Source organism: Cebus imitator, unplaced genomic scaffold, assembly GCF_001604975.1.
Source record: "Cebus imitator isolate Cc_AM_T3 unplaced genomic scaffold, Cebus_imitator-1.0 Scaffold345, whole genome shotgun sequence".
NCBI classification, from domain to species: domain Eukaryota; kingdom Metazoa; phylum Chordata; class Mammalia; order Primates; family Cebidae; genus Cebus; species Cebus imitator.
Genome location: NW_016107660.1, coordinates 1,646,425 through 1,665,240, shown reverse-complemented (window position 1 = coordinate 1,665,240; position 18,816 = coordinate 1,646,425). Strand labels below are relative to the sequence as shown.

General features: G+C 36.2%; 1 protein-coding gene across 2 annotated transcripts in view; it reads left to right on the top strand.

Moving 5' to 3' along the window:
• CEP128 (centrosomal protein 128) overlaps nucleotides 1-18,816 on the top strand; it is a 458,914-nt gene that overhangs the window by 156,691 nt on the left and 283,407 nt on the right. For both annotated transcript variants that reach the window (XM_017505934.2, XM_037730456.1), the window contains exons 14-15: nucleotides 7,290-7,640; nucleotides 14,938-15,588. In XM_017505934.2, coding sequence (XP_017361423.1) covers nucleotides 7,290-7,640; nucleotides 14,938-15,588 — 1,002 coding nt within the window. The remainder of the gene's footprint in view (nucleotides 1-7,289; nucleotides 7,641-14,937; nucleotides 15,589-18,816) is intronic.

Below are 18,816 nucleotides of genomic sequence, written 5' to 3'. Positions count from 1 at the left end.
ATTTTTTGTAGTTTTAGTAGAGACGGGGTTTCACCATGTTGACCAGGATGGTCTTGATCTCTTGACCTCGTGATCCACCTGCCTCGACCTCCCAAAGTGCTGGGATTACAGGCGTGAGCCACCGCGCCCAGCCCTTAAGTTCTTTACTTAGTGCCTAGCCTAGTGTCTTTAACGTAGAAAGGAATAAACAAGTGATCTATGCCTGGTTTAGTTTTAACTCAAGTCAACTTTATTCTGTGATTTTTTTCTCAGTTCACAAACATTTCAGAAACACTGCCTCAAAGACTGTATGAAAACTCTGCATCAAAGATTGTATGATTCCTGTTCAGAACTTCCTCTTGTCTGGAAGGAACATGGCAAATTAGTTATTAAAGGGGTTGTTGGGCTAGTATCGAAGTCATTAACATAGGGAAGTGGAATCAATATTTGATTAAATATTAGGGACCTGTGTTTGATCCTTTCTCTGTGAAAAACTCTCATCTACCTCATCTTGGATTGATCACTCTCCCTGTGCCTCAACTTCCTGATGTCTAAAATGTGGCATTGGATTATGTCACTAATTCTAACATTGTCTCTAGTCAGATGTAAAAACTTCTCTTTATCAAGTTCCTAAAATATATCACTTACTCTTTTGGGTGCTTTATCTTCATGTAGGTTATCATTCCTCTGGAAGCTGCTGTTATTGAGTTCATTTTATAAGTGACGTTGCTTTGGTTCACAACGGGTAAGCACCCTTCTAAGGTCACAGGATAGCAGAGCGGGGATTTGAACACAAGCCTGAGTGACTCATTCTTTTTCCATGATATGCCACTGTCTTCCTAGAGATGGGACTTTTACGGTCTGGCAATTTTCTCACTTATCCTTACAAGTTTCTGTACAAAGTACATAAATACTGTAAATGAAAAGGATTATTTTTTAGAGTATCCTGACTTATTTAGGGGTAGATTTTCCATTTTTGCTATATGTTTTTAAATGTTCACCAAGATGCCCAATATTTTGTGTGTGTTCACTGTCAACAGTGAGTAGAGGAGAAATTGCATTATATTATACTTTCGCTCCGTTAGTGAACAAATAAGTAATTATTGTTGCCACCTATATGTTAGTCTACTTTATGTCCCATAATCTCTCATGGAAAATGTTTTAAATGCAGGCTTAGCAGTTTTTTTTCGCTAATATGAAAAACAGGAAAAAAGTGGTTGGAGAGATTTTCATATGCTAGACAGGGCTGAGTTTTTATTCTGTAAATTTGCTCCATTATTTTCATGCCTTGTCCAATATTTCCACTCTTGTAATTTCAACTCGATAAATACTATTTTCTAGTCAACATATGTAAAATTATAATCTTGGAGTGTAATCAGTTATAGTTGGATTTTATGGTAGACCCTATTTCCACTGTTGATTTCTTTTTTTCAGTGAATGGAATATTACTTTTCTGTCTTTATTTTAATATCTATTCATATGAGTAGGTTGAGTAGTTTTTTAGAGTTTGAGTGCTACTACTGCAGAAATTAGAAAGGGAGCCGCTGGTAATCAAAGACAATCTATTTCAAAGGGAGAGAGTTCTTTTCTACCAAGTATTATTTATAGTTAAGAAATAATTAACAACTTATTTAGACCATTTAACCTTCTATTTCTTTCTGTGTATTTGACAACTTTATCACTGGGCAGAAAATAGTGAATGGGGTAGGCCTGAGACAGCCACCCCTAAAAAGCCCTGCTTATAAGGGTAGGCCCTTTTCTGGCATTTGAGAACTTGGATGATAAGTAGCTTTCTACACTGAAATGAAGTTTTCCTTAAATAATAATAATGAGAATTCACCGTGCCTAGACTACAAAAAAATATAGTTTATTTTGAACAACTGGTTTCTGAGAGTCTAAAATTTTGCTCCATACAGGTAGATGGTGCCCAAGTGACCAGCCCCTATGAAAACTTTGGGCACAAGGAGCTTTCCTGATCGACAACACTTTGTACGTGTTGTTGGAATTCACTGCTGGAGGAATTGAACATGTCCTGTGTAATTTCACTGGGAGCGGACCCTCAGTGTGTGCTCCTAGTTTCCACTGGACTTCATTTCATGTGCCTTTTTCTCTTCGTTAATTTTGCTTTGTATCTTTCCACTTTAATAAAATCTTAAAATAATTATGACTGTAATATGCGGAGTCCTATAAATCCTTCTAATTACCATCAAACCTGAGACCTTCAACACAGCTATCCATCAACATTTTTTCCCACTTGATGAAAGAAAGAGAAAAGAAGTAGAATTGAAAGGTATAAAGTTTTAGATTTAGTTGGAGCTTTTATAAACCTTTGTCAGTATATGGGAAAGAATTTATGGTAATGTGGATAATTCTATTTCTGAGTTGTTCCTTTTATTTGACACTGCTTATATAGCGAGAAATAAACATGGACTTAATTAAGTGATATGAAATTTAACCATTCTGCTTTAGTGGATGAGATAATTTCACACAATCTGAATATAAAAAGTTCTTCAGTGTAGATGCCTCCAGGAATGTATAATAGAAATAATGGAACTGAAAATCATTATAAGGGAATAAGAAAAATGCTTTTCACTTAGCATGTGATGTAGCACATTAGGAAAATAATATTTACTATTTGTGCCTTAATATTTACTGTAAATACCCTGAAAGCATTTATCTATGGGTTTATTATGCACTTGTACACTTGTGTGCTCTATGTATATGTGCATAAGTATGTCAGTGAGAGTGTATGTGTGTTGAGAATTCATATGAGGGTTCTGTAGTATAGTCCCTTGATTGATGTGGGATAAATATTCCAGTTAGATTTTCCTGATTGGTTATTTGAGGAAGATGGATAAAATGCCAAAACAGTGGCTGAATAGGAATCTTAGGAGAATATAGGAAGGACCTCGATGATGAATTTTACCTGAAACATAACACAGGCTGATAGCAAAGCAGTACATAGCTACTGATAGTTTCCAGATTCAGGGCGGTTAGAGAAGGTGTTCATCCAGGACAAATTCAACTGATTTCTCTTGAGTAGTGAAAAGCACAATTATTTACAAAAAGATCCACACCCTTTTCTGTTCATGTACCCTCACATACCCATTCAATGACATGATCTTTTCAAATAATATTCAAAGTGAATTACTGCATGTAGCATGTTAATGTAAGAGTTCACAGTTTTTAAATGTGATAACGAAAGAGTTTTCCTGAGTGAGCTCTGGGTTTGAATGTGTTAATCCTGTGCTTCTTGTTGTTACTCTGTAATTACAGAAGAATAAATAACCCTGAACTTATTTTGCTTCTGGGTTCCAGAGAGTTGCTGGAGAAATCCAAAGAATTTGGTATATTCTTGGGTCCATTATAAATTTGAGACTATCTAACTGGAACCTTATTTCTGTTTGTTGTCTTTTAAACATCTATCTCTTGTTCATTTCCTCTTTTCCTACAGTAATTATTTCAGAGCGTCTCACTATTTAAATACAAAGTTCAGCTCAATTCCATCCTCCCTCATCAGAGAACCACTTTTTTGTTAGGAGTTGGTCATCGGATAAGTTCACTTCTTGACTTACTAAGTTTAAGATGCCTGTGAGATTTCTGAGAAAGTTATGAAGCCATTAGATATTTGAAAGTCTGGAGATGAGGAGTTAGTATGGCTTCTGAATGCAGGACTCACTAATACCTACTAATATCTGACTACCTAAATACTTATCTACCAAGGATATTGTGTAGGTGGAATGATGCATAATACTGGAACTGTATAGAGTTATTTATATTTAAGAGGCTAAATGGTAGAAGAGATGCAGCAAAGGAGATTATGAAAGAACAAGAAGATAGAGAACTAGTAAAAAGTGGTATTATGAAAGTTAAGGAAGAAGAGAGTTAAGAATGAACAAGGGCTAATTAACAGCATCACATGTTACAAGGAAACTAGGTAAAGGAATTTTTTTTTTTTTTTTTTTCTTTTGACTGAATCATTCTGTGGCCCAGGCTGGAGTGCAGTGGCGGAAGCTCAGCTCACTGCAAATTCTGCCTCCTAGTTTGAAGCTATTCTTATGCCCCAGCCTCCTGAGTAGCGGGCATTATAGGTACACACCACCATATCCAGCTAATTTTTGTGTTTTTAGTAGAGGCAGGAGTTCCACCATGTTGCCCAGGCTGGCCTCAAACTCCTAGGCTTAAGTGATCCACCCACCTTGGCCTCCCACTGTAAGATTTTTAAGAATTTTTGTATTTAGCTATAGGTGATCTTTGGGGATATTGGTGAGAGCTGTTTTCATAGTATGATGGAAACCAGACACAGTGAACCAAGTGAACTGAAATGAGGTTGTGGGGGCATCAAGTACGGACTACTTTTTCCAGGAGCTTGGCTTAAGAGGAAAATGAATACATCATACTGGGTAGAAGATAATGTAGGATTGAGGAAAGCGGTTTTGTTGATGTTGTTTTCCTTTTCTTTATTTTTAAAAAATCTTTACTGTTAGTTTTTGAGATGAGAGAAGTAAAGCAGAAAAGTCAAGTAGGAAAATCGCAGAGAAAGGCTATTTGTCTAAGGAAGAATACTCTTTCCTTGGAGGCTAAAAAGGAGAAGAAATTGACCATTGGTAAATTTAAAAATACTACAAGTAGGACATATTTGGGGTATCCTGCATTAACTGACTGCCTCAATTTTACTTCTGAAGGAAGAGCTATAGTACGTATTAAAACCAAGGTTAAAAATGGTAGAGTCAGAGAGATGAGACTTTTTGTAATGATGGCCATTGTGTGAGCTGGGTAGAGGCATGTGGAAGACTTTCTGGGTACCAGTGAGTTGACTGTCAATGTGTAATCACATCAACTGATAGTCTTGTGTGATTTTTATTATAGGACTCAACCTGACATAGGAATTGGGACTTTTTAAGTTCATCTATAGTTGGTGGTTTTGTTGTTAAAGTTCAGCAGATGAACAGTTTGAAGAAGGAGTCTGAGGTGTAAGCAAGAGATTGGCTAAAGTGAAAAAATACGGTGGTTAGGTTAGAGAGCCAAGATTTAAAGCTAGTAAAAGAAATCTCAAGGGAGTAGTTCTCTCCTTGACAATGAAGCATAGATAAAGCAGAAGGAAGGGGGTGTAATAGCTGATTAGATGGGTAATTAAAGCCAGAATTATGGGAAGAGGGTGGAGTGAGGAACCTCGTGCTTTAAAGGTAGCAGTTGTGATAAAAACACCAAGATAAAAACATGGCAGTGGGTGACTGAAGAGGCATGGAGTTGGGGTCATCTGAGAATCTGGAAGTTTAGCAATAGGTTGATAACATGGACTCTAGAATCAGTCTATCCGCATCCAAATCCCTATGCCTTCACTTATTAGGTATGTGATCTTAGGCAAATTATTAACTGCAGCAAATGTTGGTTACTTTTCACTGAAATGGGAATAGTAGTGTCTCATTTTAGATTTGCGTTGGGATTGAATGAGATAATTCACATGAAGCATTCAATCTTTGGTACAACTCAAGTACTCAGTACACTTCAGTCGTAGTCATAGTTATTTGATTATTACTGCTAGCTCCTTTTCTTTTAAATCTCAGCTTATACATCACCTCCTATGGGAGACCCTCTGCAGCCACACTGTAGACTATAGACCCCTTTAGGTAACTCTCCATCATGTTTTAGCACATAGTACCATCTACTGTAGTTTAGTGGTTGCTGAGACTACCTCCCTAATTAGAGTTAGCGTCTCTGGTATTAAAACTATGTCTTATTAATATTTCTTAACCATATGCTTGATAAATAGGAAGTATAACCACTTTCTTTTCAAGTATTAGTTGAAAAGAAAAATCAGTTCCATTTCTCTTTTGATGAGGAATCACCTCATTACTGGTTGTTAATAAAGTTGATTTCTAGCATACTGGTAAAACTTGTAGAATAAGAGCAAAAGGTAAACCACAATTCCAAGGGCTTTCAGATCTTATTTTAAAATTTTCTACACAAACAAGTAAGTAAACAGTTCTCAATTTACTATTTTGGGTGGATGGAGCGTCTTCCAGGCTGCATTGAATTTAGCAAACTGGACAAATGCAAACTTGTTGCCCAGAAAATGAAGTTTGTTTTTGAGGCATTTAAAAAAATGTTTGCCATAATGTCAAACCATGATTTTAATCATGAGGGAAATTATATTTAACTTTATTTGAGCCATAGATGGTGGAATCTGGATCTGGAAATTCTGCTTTTGGGGCCAAGGGAGCTTGGTAAATGTTTCTAGTCTCATTGGTCTGGGCCTTAGTACCGTGGAGATGTTATTTATTGTTTATCCAACTCACAGCCTCATTCTAGCCTTTGAACTCATTCTTATGTGGACACATGACCTTTTTATTATCACTTTTGTTGCCACGAAGTATTTGGAAACTGAGGCTTAAGAGGGGCAGCTTATGTGATTCATTGTAAGTGCTATATTTCTGAATTTATTACTTTCTTACAAAGCTTTACAAAAGTGGCTTGATTTTAAGATTCTTTAATGGCTTAATGTGAACGATTTTTCTTTTATTTGTATACACTTGCAAAGATACACAGAATCTTCTCATTTTTAAACTTAAAATAGATATTTACTTATTCTTAAAATATGTATTAATCCTGATGGTTTAGTGTAATTTCCAAATATATAATCACCATCCTGGTTTTAGAGAAGCTAGACTTAAGGTTTTTTTCTTGATTAGAGAAATATTCCAAATAAACTTAAGTGTATTTATAAGTCTGTACTACAGTGATTCATGTCAGCTTGAGATAAGTGCTTCAATATATAATATAATGATGGTTTATCTGGAACTAACCAATCTGTAAACACTTTATTGGGCGCCTAATATAGTGTTATCTATGCTGATGTTTCTGTCACTTCATTGTTACTTATTTTTATGTTATAAATTTGTTTTGCTGCCAGAAAGCAAAATGTTACATATGATTGCTACTAATAGTTTTATGAGAGCCTGACAAATTTTAAAACATTGAAATTTCTTTAGTTGGACAAAACACTAGGTTGTTACTATTTCTTCTAAGGTGCCTTTTATTTTGGTGACAGTCAATTGAAAACACATATTTTCCCTTTTTGGATAATAAAATAGTCCAAAAAAGAGGCAATATTTATATAAAAATTATTCCCAACTAACATGGTTATAAAATACGAAGAAAAGGACTCGTATTTTCTAAACTGATTGCTAATGAATTTTAATGCAGATGATTTCCATTTCAGTCACATTAGAGATTCTTGTTTGATGATATGTTATACATCCAGTGTTGACAAGGATTTGTTCCTAATATTTTACGTGCTTTATTCCTAGAATTTAACACGTGAACTGGAGAATGGGGAAAAACAGCAACTGCAGATGTTGGATCGACTTAAAGAGATCCAGAAGCACTTTGACACATGTGAGGCTGAGCGCAAGCATGCTGACCTTCAGATCTCAGAGCTGACTCGCCATGCAGAGGATGCAACCAAACAGGCTGAGCAGTACCTCAGTGAGCTCCAGCAGTCAGAGGCCCTGAGAGAGGAGGCGGAGAAGAGGAGGGAAGACCTGAAACTGAAAGCTCAAGAATCCATTAGGCAGTGGAAGCTTAAACACAAGAAGTTAGAGCGAGCATTGGAGAAACAATCTGAAACTGCTGATGAACTGACAGACAAGAATAACCAGGTATAAAAGCCACATTCCCAAGGAATGGTTTTTGATGTGACCCAACCATTCATTTATCCATCCTTTGACGAAACACCTGAGTGCCATACTGTACATATAATCCATATGTCCTTGATAGAATAATGCTTATGTCTTGGCTATTTCAAAGTAGAAAAGTTAATTTTTAAATTTTTTTACTTAAGCCTTTTCATAGTTTAGTTTTGAGTGGCTTGTCAGAGTTGGCCCATACATAGATCTACCCTTTGCCCCAGTTTAGGTGTAAGTTTTCTAAATTGAATTATTCCTTAATCTTCTAATATTCCAATGGAAGAAAATGACTAAATCTTCCTTATTTTTATGTAATTTTCCTCCCAGTGCATGTATTTTTAAATCCCATTTATTTATATTTTTCAATTGGTTAGAAAGAAGCATTTTTAAAAATGCAGTAGTTACTAGGGCCATTTTTCTGGCAGCAACCGTAATGGGCTTTACTTGAATGCGTGACACTGAGGATCTCACTGACTGAGCAGTGTTATAGGATCACAACCCTCTCAAGACATTGCTTTTATGTCCTTTTGATAGCAACAGAAAGCATTTCACTGATCTATGTATGCGTTTCACATTATCTTTTCTCTTGTATAATCAGTTACTTTAAATGGATTTTATGTTCCTATGTTAATTCTCATCTGATAGATCTTTGGGTTGAATTAAACCCAGATGTTTATAAGATAATAAGCAGGAAAGTCATGATTGATTTTTATCCATGTTCATTCTCGGTTTATCATTTGTGCTTTGTCATTTGTCACTTGTCAAGAACTCTGTACATTCCAGAAGAATAATCATTTGGATAAGTTGACTTTCTTTGGAAAGAAAACAAAATGTAGGGGATTATATTCGTAAAATCAATTTTCAGCATTTAAGAGTGACAGATGCTTATTTCAGATGAGCTGTCATGGAAAAGATACTTTATCTTTTACATATGAATTTCTCGGACACATAGATGAAAGAAATGATCATTTTGCACTCACTGCGAATTGCTTTTCAACCCATCTGACACATACTGGGTGGCTGGTGGCTGGTTGCCCTGAAGTAACGCAGTTCTAACGCTTTCAGACTTGTGTCTGAACTGATCTGATCCCAGGAAATTGCTCTATCTTCATTATTCCGTTGTCAGCCTGATCTGGCAACTAGCTCAATGAGCCTGACTATAAGGTAGGTAGCTAGAGAGAGGAGTGGTTGAGGGAATTGATTGATTGAAAATCTCATCTGGAGATTTTACTTAATTAGAAGAGATTTAGAAGGGTCCATGTCATCAGACAGTATCCCAATTCATGGTGCTGAGATTTTTCTAGGTTGAGTTTTCAGAATATTAAAAATTGTTTAACAATCATTTCCCAGAATGCTTCCAATTATTTTTATCACTTAGCATTACTAATGATAAGCAAAGAAGCAGTTTTCAAGTGATTGCCACAGTTAGGGTTGTAACACAATTATCACAGCAGGCATTGTAATTTCTCCTTTAAAAGCCTTAAAAATTAATGCAGCATGTTGCAGTTAGGGCACTGGTTTTTCAAGGAAAAAGAGTAAGAAATATGTTCAGTAAATCTGTGATGTGGAAATACATGGTAAATCATTTTGCAGAAATTTAAAAAAATATATTACAGATTATTATTTCTAAGGGATATTTAATTCTTAATAAAATCACAAAGTCATCTTAAGGCATTTATAATACAGTTACTTTCTTTTTGATTTTAAGGCTAATTATTTTCAAAAAGTGACTCTAAGGTATTTGGAATTGTATATTAAAATAAAAATTATACTGATTTCCAAATATAACATATTGTGGCTTAAAGAATAATTACTTAATAAGCAGCCTTACTGAGTCATTTTATATGCTCATATGATTCTATTCTCATATTTGCAATATGGTTTTGTGCCTACTTGCCAATTTTCTCTTTCTAGCATAAATTATTTTCTGCTTTAAGATTTACTACTTCAAAAATAAAAAATACTAAAAAATCCGTAAAAAATAAAAAATACTAAAAGACAAAATGCTTTTTTACCTTTTAGTATATTTTTAGATATAAATTTTAGAAAAAAATTCTCTGATTTCTTTCTTTTTTTCTGCTTTTTACATTTCCGGAATCTTAGTAAGATTATCAGATATGTATCATGTTGTAAAACTACTTCATTACTGACGAATGTGTAATATCAAATCGTGTATCACTGCAGGAAAAAAAACCCAGACAGATTAAATTGTATACTTTCCTCAAAAGACAATGAAATGGATATTTACATCAGGAAATCATGATATACTTCAGGGATACGTAGGTAACAGATATTAGGAGACCGAAAGTTTGTAGATACAAATAATCTAGTCGTAAATTGTGGTATTTTTGCCTCTGTTCTTTTAAGGTGCTGTTTGAAATCATTGGTTTGTACAGGTGCTTTGGAAACGATAAAGGAAAAAATTGGACTTGGACTCCGATCATAGTATATTGCTTTTCTGAATATTTCCAATTTTTTTCATTTTTAAAAATATGGATAATGGGAATACTTGCTAGGGTTTTTTCCTCCCATGCTGAATTGGCAGAATAACTGACTTGCTTATATATTGAGCTTTTTCCTTGATAGTATTTGATGTCAAGAATCTTAAATTACCATATTTTCTTTCTGTGTATTTCCCTCCTGCTGACAGAAAAAAAGAATTATATATAATATATGCTATCTTGTAAAATCTGAATTTTTGAATGGTTGAAAGTAAGAAAGATCAATGCCAAAGTGTACTATTTTTTGTTCAAGAAATGCTAGACTATGTTTTAGTATAATCCAGCCATCTGCCTGCATTTTCCCTCACATGCAGGTAAAAACAAAACAAAACACATATTTAACAATCCCCTCATCTACCTTGCTGTAATTAAAAAAAACCTAACTGTATATATTACTTTGTGTTCAGGTCTTTGAGGAGTTGGCTTCCGTTCCTATAACTGCCATGGTTTTAGATAGCATCATGCTTTTGGCTTCACACAGCTTTTCAGCTCTTTTGGCTTCACACAGTTTTCAGGTCTTTCAATAATCTTTTCTTTTGCCCCTTTTGGAAGCTTGGTTTGCCTGGTTAGAACATCCTTTTCCCCGTTTTTCTCTTTACTGCTGGCTAGTTTTTTCATTTATGCCCCTACATTTCTCAAGGATTTTAGCACTTGGCTTTGCATCAACCTGTTTTATGACATGCAATTCTTGCCATCATCCTTAGTAACTTCAGAGTTCAAGTCTGTAACTTACTGAAGCCTGTATCCTTATAATTCACTGATGTCTTATTTTATAGTGACCTTAACTAAAATAATTCTACTTCAGTGTCTGATTTCTGTGTTTATATTTTATCTTCATCTTTAATTGTTCCATGTCCAAACCTTCAGTTTCAAAGCTCAGTCTCTGATCTTTCATAATTCTTCTATTCCCTACCCCCTAGCTTTTTAAACTATTAATACCCAGTTTTGATCTTTCTACATTCCTCTGGTTTGCTAGCCATTTTCTGGATTTAATTTTTTTCCTGTCACATTGGACTTCATTGAAAGCTACTTTGATGATGTTCTCACCAACATCTTCAATTTCTTTCTTCGCCCTCATACATTTTACTGATTTATAATCTGGAGTCAACTCCACTTTCCACTTATTCCATTCCTTCTCCTAAATAGTAACAGCAAAACTTGCATAGAAGTGTCAGTTGGCTTCTGTAGTAGTCATGGTTACCTCCTCCCTTCCCCTATCCATTCCATTTGATAATTAATCTAAGACCATCACTAAGTACAAAATTGCAGAGAGGTGAACCTAGAGCTTTCACATACTGTGTCTGGAGCAGTTCTGCCTGGAATGATTTTCTTTTCTTTTTTTTTTCCCCCTTACCTGTCTCAGTGGTCATGTATGAATGCCTGGAATGATTTTCTTGTGGTTTAAGTCATTTCAGATTGGGATTTTCTCTACCCTCAGCAGAAGAAATTCAAGTTTATGTAAAATTTGAGTTCTAGAAATAAGAACTGAAATTGTAGGACTGACTGTGAGGAAAAGTAGGTTTAGGGGCAATAGAGGATCATACTGTTCTAAAGAGAAAGTTAGTAAACCTTGCTATGCGGTTGGAAGCAGTTGGTTTAAACCATCAGAAATCATATTTAGAGGCCTCGATGCTATGAATCAGAGGATAGTATTAAGTGACTGGTAGGAAAACTTTAGGATGTTGGAGTACGTTGTGTACATATTTCAGCCTTTAGAAAGTTCTTACAAGATAAAGACAAGTTTAAGTTGAAACTGGTCAGTCTAAAAGCAGAGAGTTTTGTTTGTTTCTGTTTGTTTGTTTGTTTTTTAAGGTGGGAACCCTGAAGTCTGCAATCTGTAATCCAAATTGAGTATGAGTCTGATGATTTGGAACCCCTTAGGCTTGGAAAAGCCAAATTATTTATCCAAACAGAAGTTAGAGCAAGCACAAGAGGGAGGCAGGAAACAGGAAAAAAAAGAAAAGAGGTTAAAAATCAAGCCTTTTCCTCGGGATCCTTTCAAGTACTTAAGCATTCCTGGCCAGACAAAGGGGACCCAATTCCACTGTTTTGATTTGCCTAAAGATAAAGGCTACTTAACTGAGGGCCCTAGGTATGTCCAGGGTATTGAGATGGCAGTAAAGACATTGACATTTTCTGACTCAGAGAAAATGTCTAGACAAAATCTTAAGCTGTGCTACTAGGCAAGCAATTAACCAGAAGTAAATTGGCAGAGCTTAGTTTTTAGTATCTGTGTTGCCAAAGAAATGCCAAACTTGACCCACCTGGTCTGTGACTGTCTGCCCTGAGGCTATCTTTGTCAGGAATTGATGTGAAGCTTGGAACACTACAGAGACAGCAAAAGATGGAGAGTTACAGAATAGCAGAGCCTGAGCTTTGAGGGATTCTTCTTGAACCACCCTACCTCTGGACTTCCTGTTATGTGACAAAAAGAAATACCTTTGCTTTTTAATCCAATTTCAGGAAGACATAATGTTTCATAATTAAAGATGCTTTACATGGTAGGACTTCATTGTGAAAATATTATTTTAATCCTCAGCACTGCCTGTAATTCTCTCAACTCATGCCAAGAGGGCTAAGTTATCTGCTTCAAACATATATCACTATATTGAAGACCCCTACCCTCGTTCAGTCCCTCCCACGGTATCTTTACAGCCCAAACTTGATTCTGTCAGTTTTTGTGTTCTCGAGTTTGGTAAGTGGAATGACCCCTACCCACCAGGAAGTCACCCTAATTTCTGGAACCCATGAATATGATAAGACATTACTCCTGGGATCACATGATCTGGATGGGCCTAATCTAATCACTAGCCCTCAACAGAAGTTTTTTTCTGGCTATTGAGACATGGGGACGTCGGAGAGAGTTGACGCTTGGAAAGGCTTCATCCAGCTATTGCAAACTTTGAAGATGGCAGAGTCCACGAGCCAAGGAACAAGGTTGGCTTCTAGAAGTTTAGAATAACCCCTGGCCAAAAGCTAGCAAGGAAATGGGGACCCAAAGTCCTACAACTGTATGGAAACAAATTCTACTAGAAACCTGAATGAGCTTGGACATGGATTCTCCTCAGCTTCCGGATAAGAAGTCTGGCCAGCTGATACCTTGATTTTAGTCTTAGGAGGCCTTAAGTTGAATACCTTGCTTGGCCTTTCAACCTATTGGAAACAGTGAGATAAAAAATGAGTATGGTTTTAAGTACTAAGTCTGTTGGAAATTGTTATGCAGCAATAGAAAAATAATATGTCTACCCTTAGGCTCATCTATATTGCTCCTACCTTACATTCTTTTGAAAGTGAAATCCTCCATCTGTGTACCAGAGTTCCTTCTCTTCAGTTATCCACTTTTTTCACAGTAGAAATGGAGTCTTGCTATATTGCCTAGGCTGGTCTCGAACTCCTGAGCCAAAGCTATTTTCCCGCCTGAGCCTTCCAAGTATCTGGGATTACAGTTGTGTGCCACTGTGTCTGGCTGTTTTTACAGTTTTGATCACTACTTTGCATAAATACCTCCCTGAGACCCTAGGACCTCCTTGAAATTAAATTCTTCTCTAACTTTTTTGTTTCCCCGTTTTCACTGATCTTCATCACAATCTTATGAAATAGCTATTATTATTTTCTCTAGTAAGAGAAATGATTTTCTTGAAGCCATAGAATTGCCCATGACTGAACTAAGAATCAAATTCACTTCTTTCCAGTTGGAGCTCAACTGCTTATTCTCCTTTTATTAGTTCTCATGTTAGCTTTGTGCTCTTTCTTTCAGTTAAAACTGAGAAGGATTGGGGAAACTTTTTTTTTTTTTTGAGTGATTGACTCATTAAATTTTATCATAAATTGTTTTATACTAAAGTATGAAATGTAAAGTGTAGATATGTCTTGCAAATATTTGCATTTTAACTCATTATTTGTAATTCTGTAATGAGTCTTAACTGGTTCCTTTTTTTCTTGCCTGTTTCACGACATGGTGTGAGCATCAGTAAGTAGGCACGGAGATTATCTTTGGTGCCAGTGTTGAATGGAAAACAATCTTGGCTCCCTTGGCTGCCCACTATTTTATTTTCAATTATTTGGTGGTGAGAATTAGAGGCCACAAGAGTTAACCCTTGACCTCTGTCCCTCAATGTAAATCGTAGAGAGGCTGGCATAGAATGATGGAATTCTAGGCCCTTGACTTCTCACTTGAGCCTTTTCCCAACCTCTCCTAACTTAATCTTATGTTTACCTTTGTGGGCTTCAAGGCTCCCATTGCATATTGGTGAGTTTTTGTCACCATTGATATTTTTAAAATAATGGCTGAATGTACCATACACTTTCTTATATTGTACCTGCATGTTTCCATATATTATTTTCTATCTCTGTTTGGGGTTTCTCCTTTTTAAAAGTGTATGTATCATTGGGATGCACATCATTGTTATTTTAGGTAATACTGTATTACTTCAACCTCTGGTAAATTTTCTTTATAATGAGAGTCTTTTCTTTCCCCATTTGTTTGCTCAATTTTATCTACATTTAAATAATTATTTGTGACCATGGATTGAAATAAGTTTTGGTGATGAAAATCTGAAATACATTCAGTATGTTGCTATTTCAGGACAGTTATATATTTCCCCCCTTTCTGGTGTAAAAGTATTTTTATTACAAAATGGAAAATATACAAAAATTATTGATGAATTTTTTTTTCTCCATGTGGGTTAAACTTTATTTTGCAAACTGGCAGACTCTATGGTGAATTTTACAGTAACTTTTCTTTTTGCTTCATGTTCTTAACCTGATAGATTTTGAAAGAAAAGGATGAATTGAAAAGCCAACTGTACGCAGCATTACAACAAATAGAGAATCTTCGAAAGGAATTGAACGATGTCCTAACAAAGCGTGCCCTTCAGGAGGAGGAGCTTCACTCTAAGGAGGAGAAACTAAGTGATATTAAGGCTCATCAAGCTGACCTTGAATTGGAAGTCAAGAATTCCCTGGATACCATTCATAGACTGGAAAGTGAATTGAAAAAGCAGAGTAAGATCCAAAGCCAGATGAAAGTTGAGAAAGCTCATTTGGAGGAAGAAATTGCAGAGCTCAAGAAGAGCCAGGCCCAGGACAAAGCTAAGCTTCTTGAGATGCAAGAGTCCATCAAGGACCTGAGTGCCATCCGAGCAGATCTCGCTAATAAATTGGCCGAGGAAGAGAGAGCCAAGAAAGCAGTGCTTAAGAACCTTTCTGACCTCACTGCACAGGCAAAATCCAGGGATGAAGAAACAGATACCATCATCACACAGTTAAAGCTGGAACGAGACGTGCACCAGAGGGAGCTGAAAGATCTCACATCATCACTGCAGAGTGTGAAAACGAAGCATGAACAAAATATCCAGGAGCTGATGAAGCACTTTAAGAAAGAAAAGAGTGAGGCTGAGAATCATATCAGGACACTGAAGGTACCTTTGCTGAATTATCCTGATGATACTGAAGGAATTTTTCCGGTGGCTCATGAAGTTAATAAAGCGTAAACTTTTAGAGATCATTCTGTATTCCCAAGCATGGAAGGGAAGATAAAACCAACAATAAAGAGGCTTATTCATGCCTGTTCAGCCAGGTTGAAATGAGTTATAACAGCCACCTGGGAGCACCTATTTCAGAGCATTGAAGCCCTTTATAAAGAACGTTTAGCTGTTTGGGGAGTTCAGGAAAGGCAGAGGTGGCAGTAAGTCATGGACCTGAAAAGTGCCCTCATCCAACATTTATGACCTCCTAAAATATAAAAGGCAAAGACTCGTCAAGGCCAGAGAAGCTATAACCACAATCCTTATTAGTATGGTAACTAAAGTGGATCAGCTTATGGGCTGTGTAAACCCAAGGCTTTTGAGATTTACTCCTTTTCCAAATCAAAGTAGCCTGGGTAAATGTCTAATTGGGATCTTGCATTTGAGGAAATGTTTCTAAAGTCTAATGTTATTAGCGTTATCACCATGCAGGGCAATCATTTTATAACATGATTGTCAGGAGTGTGATGAATCTGTTCCTCTTCCCGTTTTTTTTTTTTTTTTTTCTTTTAGCACTTACCATCATATGATACAGATTCCGTACTATTTATTTTTTAATCTCCCTTTATTAGAATGAAGACTCTGAGGATAAGGATTTTTGTCTGTTTTGCTTATAGCTATATCACCAGTACCTAGAACAGATTTTTGGAACATTGTTAATATCTACTGAATATAGGTGAATGAATGAATGGATAAATCTTCAAAGGTTTATTATTATAATGTTTTTCAAAAGTCTTTGAAATGCAACTACTACTTTAAAAATGCTCATGATGCAAGATGAAATGATATTGAAATAGCTGACATCTGTTAAATGATATAGCTATTTTATAAGTTCTTCCCCAGTCCTAGATAGCCTTCTGGCATTAGTGGATTTGGGGTCTTCAGGTGGTGTTGGTGGGTCAGAATGGAGGCCAGATAGGTAAGAGACCCTTACTATATTTCATTAAACCTAAGACACCTTGTAAGATGCATCACTGCTGTTATTACTAGATGCATATGCTCCTAAGAAATAAAAATGCTGCCTCCTGCCTATGAAACCATGATATGCTATCAAGTATAAGAACGCCCAGGTCAGAGATGGTAAAATGCGGAAGATACACATTTTAATATTGATGAACTATGGAATAGTAATCTTTCAGAGACGTTAAATATACAAACAAAAGTAGAATTAGGGATATGGAGAAGAGCTGATCTTATAGAAAACAAAATATATATTACATGTTGATTGATTGGCTGTGATAATAATAACACTACCAGTAAACATTTTTTTTCAGCATTTTGTGCCAGTCACTGCTCTAAGTACTTTACAAGTGTTAATCATTTCATACCCACCTCACCCTGCAGATTGTGTGGTATTATTTTCTCCCTGATGAGGAAATTGGGATACAGAAGGTTAAGTAATTTGCCCACGGTCTTAGAGCAGGAGGGTGGTAGGAAAAGGATTTGAACTTAGGTAATTAAGTGACTGTATTCTTAACTGCTTTGCTATTCTGGAAAAAGTTTACCCTTAAGGATGGGTTGATAATGACTTTGGGTGACTAGGTGGATAATAATGCTATTGCCAACGTAGAGGATACAGACAGGATAGAAGATTTGAAGAGAACAGTGGCAAATCTGGTTTGCTTTGTTGTTGTTGTTGTTGTTGTTTGCATATTGTGTTAGATGGGAGGACTTTAAGCTTAACCAAGAAAATCTAGGTGGAACAGATTAGTACATAATAATTGGTAGGGTCAGGAGTTGAGGGAGAAATTGAGATTAGAGTGAAATATTTGTGAGCCAGTAATTCTTAGGTGGTAGCTGATATCATGGGATTTGGATGAGATTGTACACAGAATAAGAAGAGGATGAGACTTTCAAACACTAATGGTTTAACGAAAGAATTTAGAAAAAGGACCTAGCAAATAAAAATAAAAGACCATATGAGAAATAGGAGGAGAATCAGAAAAGAATGATATCTTGGAAATCCAGGTAGGACATTTTAACAAAGTTATAATTAAGAGTGATAATTGTGACAGGCAAGCTTAAAGAAGTATAAAAAGCCTTCATTTCATTCAACAGAAATTGATGGAGAAAGGACATGAGGAGATGTGAGGGGATTTGATAAAAAATAGAATATATAGCATTCAACAGGAGACCAGGGATCTCTTCCTCTGATGGATTGAGAGGAGACCAGTAAGATTGGATAAGTTGATAAGGATGATCTGGGGAAATTGATGTGAATCTTGACTGATTGTCCTTCTTGTCTCTGAAGTAGACTAGGACAGCAGTGGAGCACGAAATTAGGAACAGAGGAGATGAAAACTGCTAAGAAGACTGTTACAAACCGAATGAGACTAGTCTGAAACCATGTAAAGTACTTCCATGTGGCTAACATTGAAGAGCAAAGATTGTGGCCAAAGGAACTAGAAAGTTGAGGGATAAAAATCTGCAGCCAGGAGATCATGCCACTGTACTCCATCCTGGTGACAGAGTGAGATTCCATCTAAAAAAAAAAAAAAAAAAAAATCTGCAGTCAGAGGTCAGGCATTCTTTTATTGCAGTGCAATATAAGCTTTTTCAGAGTTAAAGTCTAAGGTATGGTCATGCAGTGGTTGCTATTGTGCAGTGTTGGTGAAGGTGGTTGGGAAAGAGCAGGTCAAATAACTTATCTTGTGGGATGGACATTTGGATATTTAAGATACTATTTTGAAGGTATTAATTGGTTACATGCCAAAAACCTCGGTGAAGAAGATGACAGGTCAGTCAGCTGTTGCCGGCAAGGAAGTGGGGGTTGATGAGAAATAGTGTGATGTCAAAGGAAGGCAAGGTTTTTGCATTAGGACAAGCTTGTAATGATTTGCTAGGTGAAATGGGCATGGCCAAGAGAATAGTTTGTTTTAAGGAGCTTTTGGTTTTCTTGAGGGTGTTGCTGAAACTGGAATCTCCCTTTGCACTAGTGGTTATGTCTTATCACCATTATTATTATTATTATTATTTTTAAATTTTATTTTATTTTAGGTTCTGGGATACATGTGCAGGTCATGCAGGGTTGTTGCATAGGTGCACGCTATATCTGGCATTTATTCCCTTGTTATCCCTCCCCACCCTTCCCACCCCCCGGTGTCCCTCCCCTAGCCACCCCCC